General features: G+C 40.8%; 1 protein-coding gene across 3 annotated transcripts; it reads right to left on the reverse strand.

The window, feature by feature from the left end:
• Positions 1–10787: 10787 nt before the first annotated feature.
• Positions 10788–12450, reverse strand: LOC148770192 (putative plastid-lipid-associated protein 14, chloroplastic). 3 transcript variants are annotated; one of them, XR_016031844.1, is made up of 6 exons: positions 12299–12450; positions 11991–12149; positions 11831–11874; positions 11653–11731; positions 11452–11561; positions 10788–11323 (listed from the first exon to the last, which is right to left on the reverse strand). XR_016031844.1 is itself a non-coding variant. In XM_088819871.1 (6 exons), the coding sequence occupies exons 1-5, from the start codon at positions 12306–12308 to the stop codon at positions 11460–11462; spliced, it is 357 nt and encodes a 118-aa protein (XP_088675997.1). In that variant the 5' UTR covers positions 12309–12439; the 3' UTR covers positions 10788–11323; positions 11452–11459. The 3 variants fall into 3 exon arrangements, 1 of the variants encoding a protein (XP_088675997.1); XR_016031845.1 differs by having other exon boundaries at positions 12259–12415; XM_088819871.1 differs by having other exon boundaries at positions 11991–12112; positions 12299–12439.
• Between the last annotated feature and the right edge of the window lie 335 nt (positions 12451–12785).

Below are 12785 nucleotides of genomic sequence, written 5' to 3' on the forward strand. Positions count from 1 at the left end.
TTGCATTTAGGGCAAAAGGGCTTGTTGCTCGGGTCACGGTTGCTCGGTTGATCGGTTGCTTTCCCTTGGAGTTGTTGAGGTTCGGTTTCTTCCATGGTCGAGAAGAGGCATCGTGAGGAGGTCTCCATTGTCGTATTTCCATCTCGTCTTGTTCGGCTTCTAAGGCTTTGTCAACTACTTCGCGGAAAGTAGAGGCAGAGGTTAGTCGAACGTCGCGCTTGATTATCGGGTTAAGGCCTCTTAGGTAGTGATTCATCTTTTCGGTGTCGTCTTTGGATATGAAAGGTGCGTAGAGGTTTCCTTGCTCGAAACGGCGTGTGAATTCGGCAACGGTTAGGTTTCCTTGTTTGAGTTCGAGAAACTCCTTAAGCTTTTGTGCTCGAACATTCTTGGAAAAGTACTTTTCGAAGAAAAGAACTTTGAAAGCTTCCCAAGTGGTATTTGCTAGATCGATTCCACTCTTTGCGCCTTCCCACCAATTTCGGGCTTCGTTTTTCAACAAGAATAGTGCGCAATGGATTCGGTCGCTGTCGTTCATCACCATGTATTCGAAAATAACCTCGAGAGATTTGATCCATTCTTCGGCAATAGTTGGACTTGGGCCGCCGTGGAATTCGGTAGGATGCATTTTCAAGAATCGCTCGTAGGTGGCTTGTGGGGCTGTATTTCTAGGTTGGGGAGGAGGAGGAGGAGGTGGAGGAGGGTTTCGGTTTTGAAGGTTAACAAGGCGGTTGATTTGTTCATTTTGTTCTCGGACGAGGGCGGTGAGGTCTTGGATGGTACGAGATTGATTGTGAGGATCGTTAGCGGCATTTTGAGCTCGAGTTCTTGCTCCCGACATTTTAATACTTAAACATATACAAACAATTCACATTAGCCATAAAATTCACATAAAACATATACCTGCCCGAGTGCTTAGTTGGAGTCGTGCTTTGAGAATCGTGAAGATCTTTAGGTCGTATGGAGAATTCTGGGATAGTTGCTCTGATACCACCTCTGCTGTGACACCCCTCTCTATGATTACTCTTAGTATACGTAATCTCAGCGGAAGACTTTTAAAAATGATTTCTTTGTGGATATAAATTTACATGAAAATTTTTCTTTTTAAATCAGAGGAAGAGGGGTCACAGCTTACTAAACCCTAATCAATCAATTAACACCAATGCATGCTACATGCTAGACTAGAAAATAACTAGGCATGATGGACTTAATACAAATGCGGACAGATTCAATGCAGAAGCTTTAAAAATTAATTCCTCTTAAACTACTCATGAAAATGACCCCAAACTAATACCATACCATCTAACACGGATCTAGATCACTTAGTTAAAACAGTTTTGAAATATGCATGGCCATGTAGGAGAAATAAATAAAATGACACAGTCACTTAAGGTCTGTTAGGGTTTTTACAAGGAGCATATAAATAGAATTTATATGTCATGTTAAAGGAACAAAAAAAACAAAAAACAACGAAACGTAAGAATGAAACCCTAGCCTCTCTCCCTCCATCATCCGTCCACCTTGCAGCGGAAGCCCTACCTCCGCCACCAGCTGTTGCGCCCCCGCCAGTCGCCGCCGCATCGGCATCTTCCTTTTCCCTGCGTTCTTCTTCGTTGTACTTTGCCTATCACGTATCTAGTGCAGCGTTGGTAGTGGATTGAATATACGAGGAGAAACCTAAGAGGAGGAAGATAATTCTGCCACCAACGCTGCCACCAAGGTCATCTCCACGCGCCACCACGCGCCGCCACAAGCCGGTGATGCGAGAAGGCAATTTTGAAAAACTTCTCTCGGATTTTCTGCATAGTCCAGCGAGAAAATTCGCCATAAATCAAACATTGATCGGATGGACGTGAAATTTTGACAGAAGCTTGAAAACTAATGGGTCTACATTTTTCCAAAAGCAATTGTGCATCCAGGTAGTAACCATGGAGATATTGAAGTCGGAGAAGTCCTTTAATTTCATATCAGAAAAGAGGTTGGATCAGTGGGAGTGGGAAGAGCAGCTAGCCATCTTCTCGAGTCTTCGTTCGATTCACGCTTCAAGGGTAACGTCTCGTTTTCCCTAATTAATATACATATATTAATTAATTTATATTAATTGAGATTAATGTATGTTAATTGATTATTGAATCACATGAATCTATATGTTCGATTTTGTGTTTATGTGAATCGTTCGTTGAGCATGTTTATTATTTGATTTCATTTTGCGAGCATGCTATGATGATTTAATTTATGTTAATTTATTTAAATTAATTATATACCCGATCATGTTTGTCGGTGATTGGAAGCGAAAATGTATGCAATTAATTGTTATTAATGTGCACGTGTTGATTTATATAAATTAGTTTATATAAATAAGATATAAATTTTTATTTTCCCAATACCCAATACCTGGACCCCCTCCAATCTCTTCTGGTCCTTCCCATTCTCCTACAGCTCATGCTTATTTCATTGGACAGCAAGATCCGACAATTGGCCACTCCTCCACTGCCTACAACTATCGTCCACAACAACATGTAAACTGTTCCAACAGTTCATCGAACAGTGCTCCCCTACAGCCAACAGATCTTGTACTCATCTGTACAGATTGACACTCCAGTCATCGAGCGAACTTCAGTTGTTTATGGACACAGGCGCCTCATCTCACATGGAACCACACTCTAGTAAATTCCATTTGATTTTTAATCCTTGTAGTGATTTCCCCAAGCATGTTATCATTGTTAATGGATCTACCGTCCCTATGACTAAAATTGGCCACACCATCCTACCTTGTAACCCGTTTCCTCTAACCAATGTCTATGTCACTCCCCACATTATTAAGAATCTTGTGTATGTCTGCAAATTCAATAGAGATAATTCATGTTCGGTTGAATTTGACCCTTATGGTTTTTTTGTGAAGGACCTCCAGACTAGAGCAGTCATTCTCAGGTGCAATATCTCCGGTGATTTATACCTTATTGGCGTCCCTTCTCCCAGCCCATCCCCAACTACCCTCATTTCTCACACTACACCTTTTTCTCCCACTACATGGCATCGTCATCTCGGCCACCCAGGAAACCCTGTTATGTCTCATCTTTTTACTTCCAAATTTATTTCTAATACCAAAGACCCACGGGAGTCTCTTTGTAATGCTTGTCAATTAGGCAAACATTTTCGTTTACCATTATATACTAGTCATTCTATTACCGTTGCACCGTTTGAAATTATTCATGTTAATTTATGGACCTTTACCATTTCCAGTATTTGATACGATCCACAAAAGCTCAAAGAAGAAGAATTGGAAGAAGTGCAAGCGTACGAGTTTTAAGAGGATATTTGAGTTTTCCTTGGAGAAGAAAGGCTGGAATCAAATGTTTGAGATGTGTATGGTTTGGAACTGGAAGAAAAGAAAGAGAAGAATTCGTTGGACAAGTTGAATTACATGCATCTGAGATTCTCGCCTATTCTGGCAAAGTTTACCATTCGGCTTATAACTCACTCATCTGATGTCCATTTAATATAATTCAAAATGATTCGGAAAGCTAGCTGAAAGCTCTGCAACATTTATGTTTTGACCCGAGAGAGATCCGAAGTGGAACATTGTTCAAATCGAGCTTTGAGTGCATGCACGTGCACATCCGAAGGTCTACGCAAGTTTAGAAGGGTGACCGAGAAGTCGACCTAAAGACCAAGTTATTTAATTAATGTATTCCGCTTTTATTTAAGATTTATTATGTTTTTATTATTTTAGAGTTCTTTAATGGTTAGGATTTGCTTATTTATTTATGTCCTTATTATAGTTTAGGTAAGAGTCATTTTCCTTGTGAAAAAAGAGTCTTTTTAGACCTTATGAATAGGTTGCCAATTTGGCTTATTTTAATGGACGAATTTTAATGATATTTTGAGTATTTGGTGATATTAATTCTCATTCGCTGTTCTATAGCAATCTTCAGGATTTTACAAGTGGATTCTTGTAACTTTCTTAGCTAATATTCCACCTTGATAATAATGGTTTCTAGCTCTTTATAGCTATGGGGTCATTATTCCTTGCATCCGCCAACCTGAATCCTTTGTTTTTGGATGTCTTCGATCTTGCTTCCGCGTGAGGTATTGGGTCCCGTAACGAGTTCTACGGGGTTCGTATCAGTATTTCTGGTTTCAAATATTACATTGTTTTATTAGATGACTTCACCCACTATACATGGACTTTCCCCATCCACTATATATCTTATGTCTTCTCACTGTTCCAACAGTTCCACAAACTCATACAAACCCAATTTCAGCACCCCATTAAAGCCTTACAGTGTGACAATAGACGTGAATTCAAAAATACCGACTTTCAAACATACTTTGCCACACACGGTATCTTACACCGTTTCTCATGTCCCCACTCTTCACCTCAAAACGGACATGGCGAATGCATGATCCGCACCATCATAAACATGATTCGATCACTTTTCTTTCAAGACACCCCCCCTCCCAAAACCTATTTCATATGGCTATACATCTCATCAACATCCTCCCTACTAAATTGCACACAAAAACGCAGGCGACATGAATCTCTTTACAAATCAAAACCAACCTACTCTCACCTTCGTGTCATCCGCTGTCTCTCTGTTATCCAAATTTAACCGCCACCACCCCTCACGAACTCCCCCCCCCGCTCTACTCCTTGTGTCTATCTTGGTCACCCCTCCTCACACAAAGTTTATTGTTGCCTCGATAGGTCCACCGGTCGAATGATTATAACTGTCATGTGATCTTTGATGAAACTTGTTTTCCATTTGCTGAATCCACCAACTCATTAGACAACTCCCCCATCTCTGATATGACCGAACCCCTGCACCCACTTGTCCTTCTTCCGCAGCCTAAAACAGCCCGACCTATTATCACGCCCAACTGTCCCAACAGTTCGTCCGACAGTACTACAGCACTAACTACTGCCCCATCCAACTGTCCCAACACTTCGTCCGACAGTACTACAGCACCGACCTCAATTCCACCCATCCTCCCCAACCTGACTGAACCCTCACACCTAGTAGAACCACAACCCCCCCCCCCCTCCCAACCATCCCATGGTGACACACAACAAGACGGTATTCAAGAGCGTAAAATTCCCTTCTCCATCACCGTGTCTACCTCATCCCAAGTCCCACTACATACCGCCATGTCATCCTTGATCCAAATTGGCGTATGGCGATGCTTAAGGAATATACTACTTTGATAAAAAATAACACATGGGATATTGTGCCCTGCCCCTCTACTAATAATTTCATAAGAGGCAAGTGGTTGTATAAATAGAAATTGAAGGCTGATGGTTCATTAGAATGGAATAAAGCGCGATGGGTTGTTCGCGGTTTTGATCAACGCGCTGGTATTGATTTAGATGAAACATTCAACCCGATGGTAAAACCAGCAACTTTTCGGACAGTTCTCAGCATTGCTACCACTTGCTCCTGGCTAGACCATCAACTCGACGTTAAGAATGCATCCCTCCACGGCAACCTCTCTGAAACAGTGTACTGCGAGCAGCCACCAGGTTTTGTTGACCCTACTCGTCCCACTCATGTGTGTTGTCTTCAAAAGGCTCCTCTATATGGATTCAAATAGGCGCCACGTGTGTGGTACAAGCGGTTTGCCGACTACATCACCTCTCTCGGATATATCGAGTGCAAATCGGTCACCTCCCTATTTTTGTATCGCACTGGTTCCTCTGTTTCTTACCTCATACTGTATGTTGACGACATTGTTCTAACAGCTTCCAGCACAGTCACTCTTCCGTCCATCATTACCAAACTCGACCAAGAATTTGCTATGAAAGACCTACGGCCCCTACATTAGTTTCTTAGCATATCTGTTACATGGTCGTCCGATGGGATGGTCCTCTCTCAACGTAAATATACCGAGGAGATCCTTGAACGCGCTAAGATGACTTCATGCAACCCGTGCCTCACCCCAACGAATACTAAAACCAAATTTTCTGCCAACTCTGGCCCTTCTGTCGCCGACCCTTCTCTTTACCGGAGTGTTGGTGGCGTCTTCAATACCTCACCTTCCCACGGCCAGACATCTCTTATGCCGTGCAACAAATATGTTTTTTCATACATGATCCCCGGGAAACTCACATGGCAGCTATCAAAAGAATCTTGCGATGTCTTCTCGGCACTCTTGACTATACGCTTCACATCTACCACTCTCGAGAGATGTATCTTATTGCGTACTCTGATGCCAATTGGGGTGGATGCCTTGACACTCATCGATCTACTTTGGGCTATTGTGTCTTTCCAGGCGACAACCTTATCTCCTGGTCCTCCATTTAATTGGTTTGTATCTTTTTCTTGTTTTCGTGAATAAGTGGATTTTTCCCGGTGGGCCTTTGGCCCCGTGGTTTTTTTTCCCCACCTTGGGGGTTCCCATGTTAAAAAATCTCGTGTCTCTTGTCATTCACTTTCTAGTCTTAATTTGCAAACATGTTTATACACGCATGCAATACATAAACAATAATGAAAATTTGCTATGGGTTGGACGATTCCCGGGGCCTCAGCCTAAAAAATTATTGAGATCGCTAAGGGTTGGAAGATTCCCTCGGCCATGGCCCAACAGGTAGGTATGTTTGCTAACGGTTCGAAGATTCCCGCGGTCTCGACCGAAAAGGTAGTTAAGTTTGTTAAGGGTTGGAAGATTCTCGCGGCCTCGGCTAAAAAATAATTGAGATTGCTAAGGGTTGGGAGATTCACATGGTCTCGACCCAAAAAGTAATTGAGATCGCTAGGGCATGAAGATTCCCGCGGCCTTGGCTCAAAAAGTAGTTAAGTTTATTAAGGGTTGGAAGATTCCCGCGATCTCGGCCCGAAAAGTAGTTGAGATCGCAAGGGTTGGAAGATTCCCGCGACCTTGCCCCAAAAAGTAGTTAATTTTGTTAAGGGTTGGAATATTCCCGCGGCCTTGTCCCTAAAAATACTTAAATTCGCTAAAGGCTGGAAAATTTCCGCGGCATGAGCCCAAAAGTAGTTAAATTCGCTAAAGGTTGGAAGATTCCTGCTATTCCGGTCCAAAAAAATAGTTAATTTCGTTACAACCTCGACCTGAATAAAGTTATTAAAAATCGTGAGGGATCAATAGTAAAAGGAATGTATGGCTTAAGGGGCTCTATCAAAACCCGAGTGAATTATGAAGGTCCTAATATGCATAAAACTAAGCGAGTTCGAATTATTTGCATAAAAACGATGAAACTAACAAGAGGAAACAAAGGAGTGGCATGATTTGAAAAAATAATACAACCCGAAAATCAAAAGTCGTGCAAAGAACATTGTAGCAGCAGATAAAATATCAAATTGTACAGGCATAAGAAAGGAAATAAGAAAATAAATAGAAGCTGGTCTAGAACTCATTCCGGCGACTTCTCTAGGACTTTGTCGATCCCAACTTCGTCTTCATCATTGGTAGGATCATAGGTGTCGACCACGAGGCCGGTCTCATCTTCTTCATCATCATCCTCGCCCACTTGAGTTCTAGAGGGCCAACGTGGGTTGTTGATGTCGGGATAGGACATACTCGATTCGCCACCGAGGAAAATATTTGCACCCATCATGCTAAATCTACCTTCTCTTTTGGATCGCCTCCCCAACCAGGGATATTCTTACTGGCTTTCTTAGACATCTCCTTCTCGTCTAGCTTAAGAGGCAATCCCGCGACATCGGTCTCTAGCTGCGAAACTCGACTCCCCTCCGACCAGAAAAACTTGAAGATGGACACGGCCTGCGTGAAAAATAGCATCAACTTCCAAAGTCGGGCGAGGAAGGCTTTGACGAACTCGTCTCGAAAGTATTCCCCGCGAGTTGAAAGGAGGAATTCCGTATGGCCCGCGCGGTGCCCTTCTTCATAACGCAAAGAGTTGTTATCCATCACCTCGGATAGTTAGCTCAGGGTTTGCTTATGCTCCTCTTTCATGAGCGAAGTCTTCTCTTTAAGAGAATCCTTCTCAACGCGAAGGTTGTTCAAGTCATCTTCCAGCTTCTCGTTTTGCTTCTCCAACACCTCTTTTTCCTCGCACAACTGCTGGAGCTTCTTTTGTAGTGGACTGTAAGCATCTCAGAGAGTATCACTCCGCTGGGAAGGGCAAGTCACCCAGATAGTGTTCAGTTGTACTATAACGAAAGATATATAAAAAATTAGACAAGAAAGTGTTAACTTATAAGTACAAGCAAAGATTTAGCTTAGCCAGGTGATAGTTAGATAGGTCAATTCGCGCATCTAGTTTCATTTTGCACCAAACATCACGATCTCGGGGGGTCGCTTGCTGTCGGAGGACTCGTCCAATCTCAAACGCATCTTCGCATTTAGCAAAGCTATAACCTTCCCAGCTCCCACACTAACGCTAGACCCAGCTGCGCCTCAGTACGGGTACTGGAGCTAAGGTCGATCATGTTGGACGGCCTAGAAGTGGGGACAATTCGGCTTTTCATACGAGATGGGGCACCAGGCCCGGTCTCTCTGTTATTTTTTCTCTGAGATATCCATCTCAGCGATAACTTCAGCGTTATCCGGTAGCGGGGGCAAGGAGGCAGTATGCTCCGCCAGGTCGCCTATGTGTTCGGAGACGATGGGAGCAGTTTAACCCTCTGAAAGAGCATCGAATGTAGCCCCCTTGCCATAACAAAGCTTGTTGCTCCATTCCTACGATAGATCCACATAAAGTTAGATGCAAATAGGAAGAGAACAACAAGTAAGAGATCTAGTATATGGGAAAAATTAGTACTTATGTTCTTATAAGGGGTGGTTGTTGTACTTAGCCACCTTAAACTGAAATTTGTCAAGAGGCACGAATTTCGGGTGAGTTTTTCCACATGAAACTAGTCAGGATGAATGAGGTTTAGGAAAGTTCGCAGTTCTGGGTCCATGCGAGGCTTGTCGAAATAGGGGGTTTCATTAATAATTTATGTAGGGAAGGCGAAGAGAAAAGTGGGAGATACAAAGATATAGTATCGGTCCCAGTAGTGTACCTTGTTAGGATATTTTTCGATAAATTTGGTATTTCCGCGAGCTGCCAAGATATAGAACATGTAGGGAGAGTATTTGTTGGCGATAAAAAAAGGAGAATAGACGATCGGTCGTAGGTTCTAAGGTTTTGCCAAGACTGATGGGAATGCCATACTTAAGCGAAACAGCGCTAAAAAATGGATGGATAGGAAAGGCGAGACCAAAGTAAAATTGGCCTAGATGGAAGGTAACATAATTATCAGGAGGAGCATAGGCTTGCTCATCCTTGCGCGGAGTCGCTATGGAAAAACCAGCTGGGACGCCTATGTCGCACGTGAATTGCTCCATGTGATGGTTGTTCACCAACGAGCTCTCTTGCACCCATGTCTCTCTCTCCTTACCTTACGGACCTCCTGAGTCACAGGTCGAGGACTGGTGGTCAGGCGGGGGGAAGGATTAACTAAAATGGTGTTAGACGAGGAGGTGGACCCAGACTGCTACGAGCTAGAGGGTGAGGATGGTCCTCAAGTTGAGTTAGGGTCCTCGTCTACTAATTGTAACTTATGCCTAGTTTGGAGATTTCGCTGAGGGTTTTTTTATACTAAGACTAGCTAGCTCCCTACTTGAAAGGGGGAGGGGGAGAGGCGGGCGACGAAGAAGAAGGGTTTAAGGCCATAACTATAAGATCTAGAAATAAGAGGATCAGGGAATATTTGTACTAGGAGAGATTCGAGAAGTAAGGGAAAAAAGAGTTCGTGTATGGTGGTTCTTAATACAACGGCAGACGACGGAAGCATCTAAAGGCGGCAAAGGAAGCTAGGAGGCGGCATACCAGATTTCGAATTCTGGAGGGGGGGGGGGGGGGGGGGGGGGGGGGGGAAGAAATGAAAGATATATATATATATATATATGTAGAAGCTTAACCTAGACTCATTTAAATTGAGATACATAATTTTTAAAATTTATATTTCGTTACCAACAAGAGATATATGATTTAAATGAAAAAGTATTAGAATTATAGTAAAGGTCAATAATAATTTTTATTTTTTAAGTTATTATTTGGTGAATTATGTGGTTTGAACTTTGAATTAATCTAAACCCATGTAGACTTGGGTAATAATTTACAAGATATCTATTTTTTATTACTTATCGATCACTAGAGAAAATATATAAAAGGGGAAAACGAAATTTTATAACCGTAAATAATATTTTTATTTTTTTAAGTTATTGTCCAATGATTTATGTGTATCGAACTATTTCAATTACTTTGACTATATACACCCTAAAATCTAGTATCCCACCCGTGCGTGCACGGGTTCAAGTTCACGATTAAAATGTCATTCACCAAAATATAATTCAAAAAAATAATAGGGTCCATTTTATATACACCCTTAATATGGAAAATATATACGGATAGGTCCACCCCTAAAATTCTTCCTTTGAGATAATCCCCTGGAGAGGCAAAAGTACTATTGTACTCTTATATCTAATTTTTGCCCAACTGCATTCAGTATTTTTACTAACTGCATTCAACATTATAGTCAACTGCAATTAACATTCAGACCTGCATTTATCATATTATCAGATTTTTTTAATAAAAAAATATATATGTTTATTTTATTATTATTTTTTATATATACCTTTGTTGTATTTTTAATTTTTTAATTTTTTTTAATTTTTTTAATTTTTTATAATTTATAATTTTTTTAATTTTTTAAATTTTTAAATTTTTTAAATTTTTAATTTTTAATTTTGTTTCAATTTTTTGTTAAATTTACTGTATTGAAATTGACTACACATGACTATTGTATATATATTACATATGATTATATAAAAAAAACTTCATCTACACCAAAAACAAAAATTCACAATTTAATCTTGATATTATAAATCAATTAATACCCAACAAAAAATTGGAAAAACACAATCATCAACATCACTATACATCAGAAAAAACACATAACTTATATAGCTTATATATAACAATATATTACTACGAGTTACTACACGTGACTTTATATGACTACATGTATATGACTACACATGACTATATATGACTACATGTATATGACTACACGTGACTATATATGACTACATGTATATGACTACACGTGACTATATATGACTATATTTATATGACCACGTGTGACTATATATGACTTGATAACGCAAATCTCTCCTACACTGAAACAAGTACAGCCAAGTTTCGAATAAGACGTAATTGTCGAGAAACTGCTGGTCCTCCCACTGTATCATCACCGACTCGCCTGACAGACTCCTCATCCAACACGAGAGTAGCTTCTAGAGTTGGTAGCCAATCTTCTTGTTGAAGCCAATGTCTCAAAGACGAATTGCCATGATACTGAACATAAAAAATAATTCAGACCCTCATTCATCTTGGAAATATGAAATCATTAGCCGATTAACTAATAGAATAAATGAAAACGGGAGCACCCCTCTAGATTGACTTTTTGAGAAAGAGAAACTTACACCATGTACTAGAGACCACTGTCATCATTTGTGGATGAACATATATAGCCATGAACTTGAACCGAGTAAGAATGGTACATTACTCTACGGTGAGCCGGTCGTTTCAATACCTGAATGTAATTTCACCAAGAAGACATCAAAGTCGAACAATATATCACCATTTTAAAAAATGTAACTTACTAATGTGTCAACTTAGCATACCTCTATTGCCCTTCTTCCCCTACGCTGCGCCTGATTGCTAACCAGTCGCCGAAGCACAATTTTCTTATTGAACAGTGGACTGCATTACTAGAAAGAGAGCATTATTAGAATTTCTATTTCTCTTCATGATACTTCGGTTGATAAAATCCTGAAACGAATGCCGTAAATCAAAACAAACCTACTAGCTTCCTTCACTGTAGCTTCATATACAATTTCATCACCCTGCATTACAACTCAACAAAAGCACAATGAACATAGTCAGATCATAGCAACATGAAACTTTATGAACTCAATCTTACAACATAAATAGCAAGAGAAGCCAATAAACTGCTACTTACCCTATCCCCAAGGTCAATGCTAACACGATCATGAACATTGAAGTCCGAAATCTTAAACTTAATCACATGGCTTAAATCATCATCATTGTCTGAGCTACTTACACCATCACTTTCCTCGGATTCTAATTCACGAGTAGAATTAAATGAACGCTGCAATACCTAATAATTTATGCATCATAAAATTAATCGAAGCACTTCTAAACAATTATATTGCTACATTAAGCAAAGTGGAAAGAATATAGTTTTTTAAATGAAGTCAATTATTTACCCTGACAATTCACAATCAAATTGTAACATAATATTTGTACCGTAGCACATGTATATGTTGTGTTTCTTCTTCGTCGGCGCCAGATCTGGCGAGAAAGAGTTTAATGAGAGAAGATCCGGCAAAGAGGGGAGTGGTGATGGGCGGCGATGTCACTGGAAAGGAGAATCGCGCAAGGCAGATGGAAAGCGGCGGCTGGTGACGGTGGAGTGGCGGTGGGCAGCGGCGGCCGACGACGGAGTGGCGGTGGGCGGCGGTCAGGCTGTGGTAAAATGAGATTGAAGAGAACGGGAGTTGGGGAGAGAGAAAAAAGAAACGCTGTTGTGAGGTTAGGGTTTTGCCTAGTAAATACATTAAATTGAAACTAAAGGGGTAAAACAGGTATTCTAAATTATCTAGGGGGGTCTAACAAATTAAGATCAAAATTTGGGTTTTTGCCTAGGAAAGAAAATATTATTGGACCTATACATACATATTTCCAAAACTAGGGGTGTATCCCTCATTTTCCCAAAATAATAATATAAAAGTAA

Source organism: Erythranthe guttata, chromosome 6, assembly GCF_056151865.1.
Source record: "Erythranthe guttata isolate IM_541 chromosome 6, IM_541, whole genome shotgun sequence".
Classification (NCBI taxonomy): domain Eukaryota; kingdom Viridiplantae; phylum Streptophyta; class Magnoliopsida; order Lamiales; family Phrymaceae; genus Erythranthe; species Erythranthe guttata.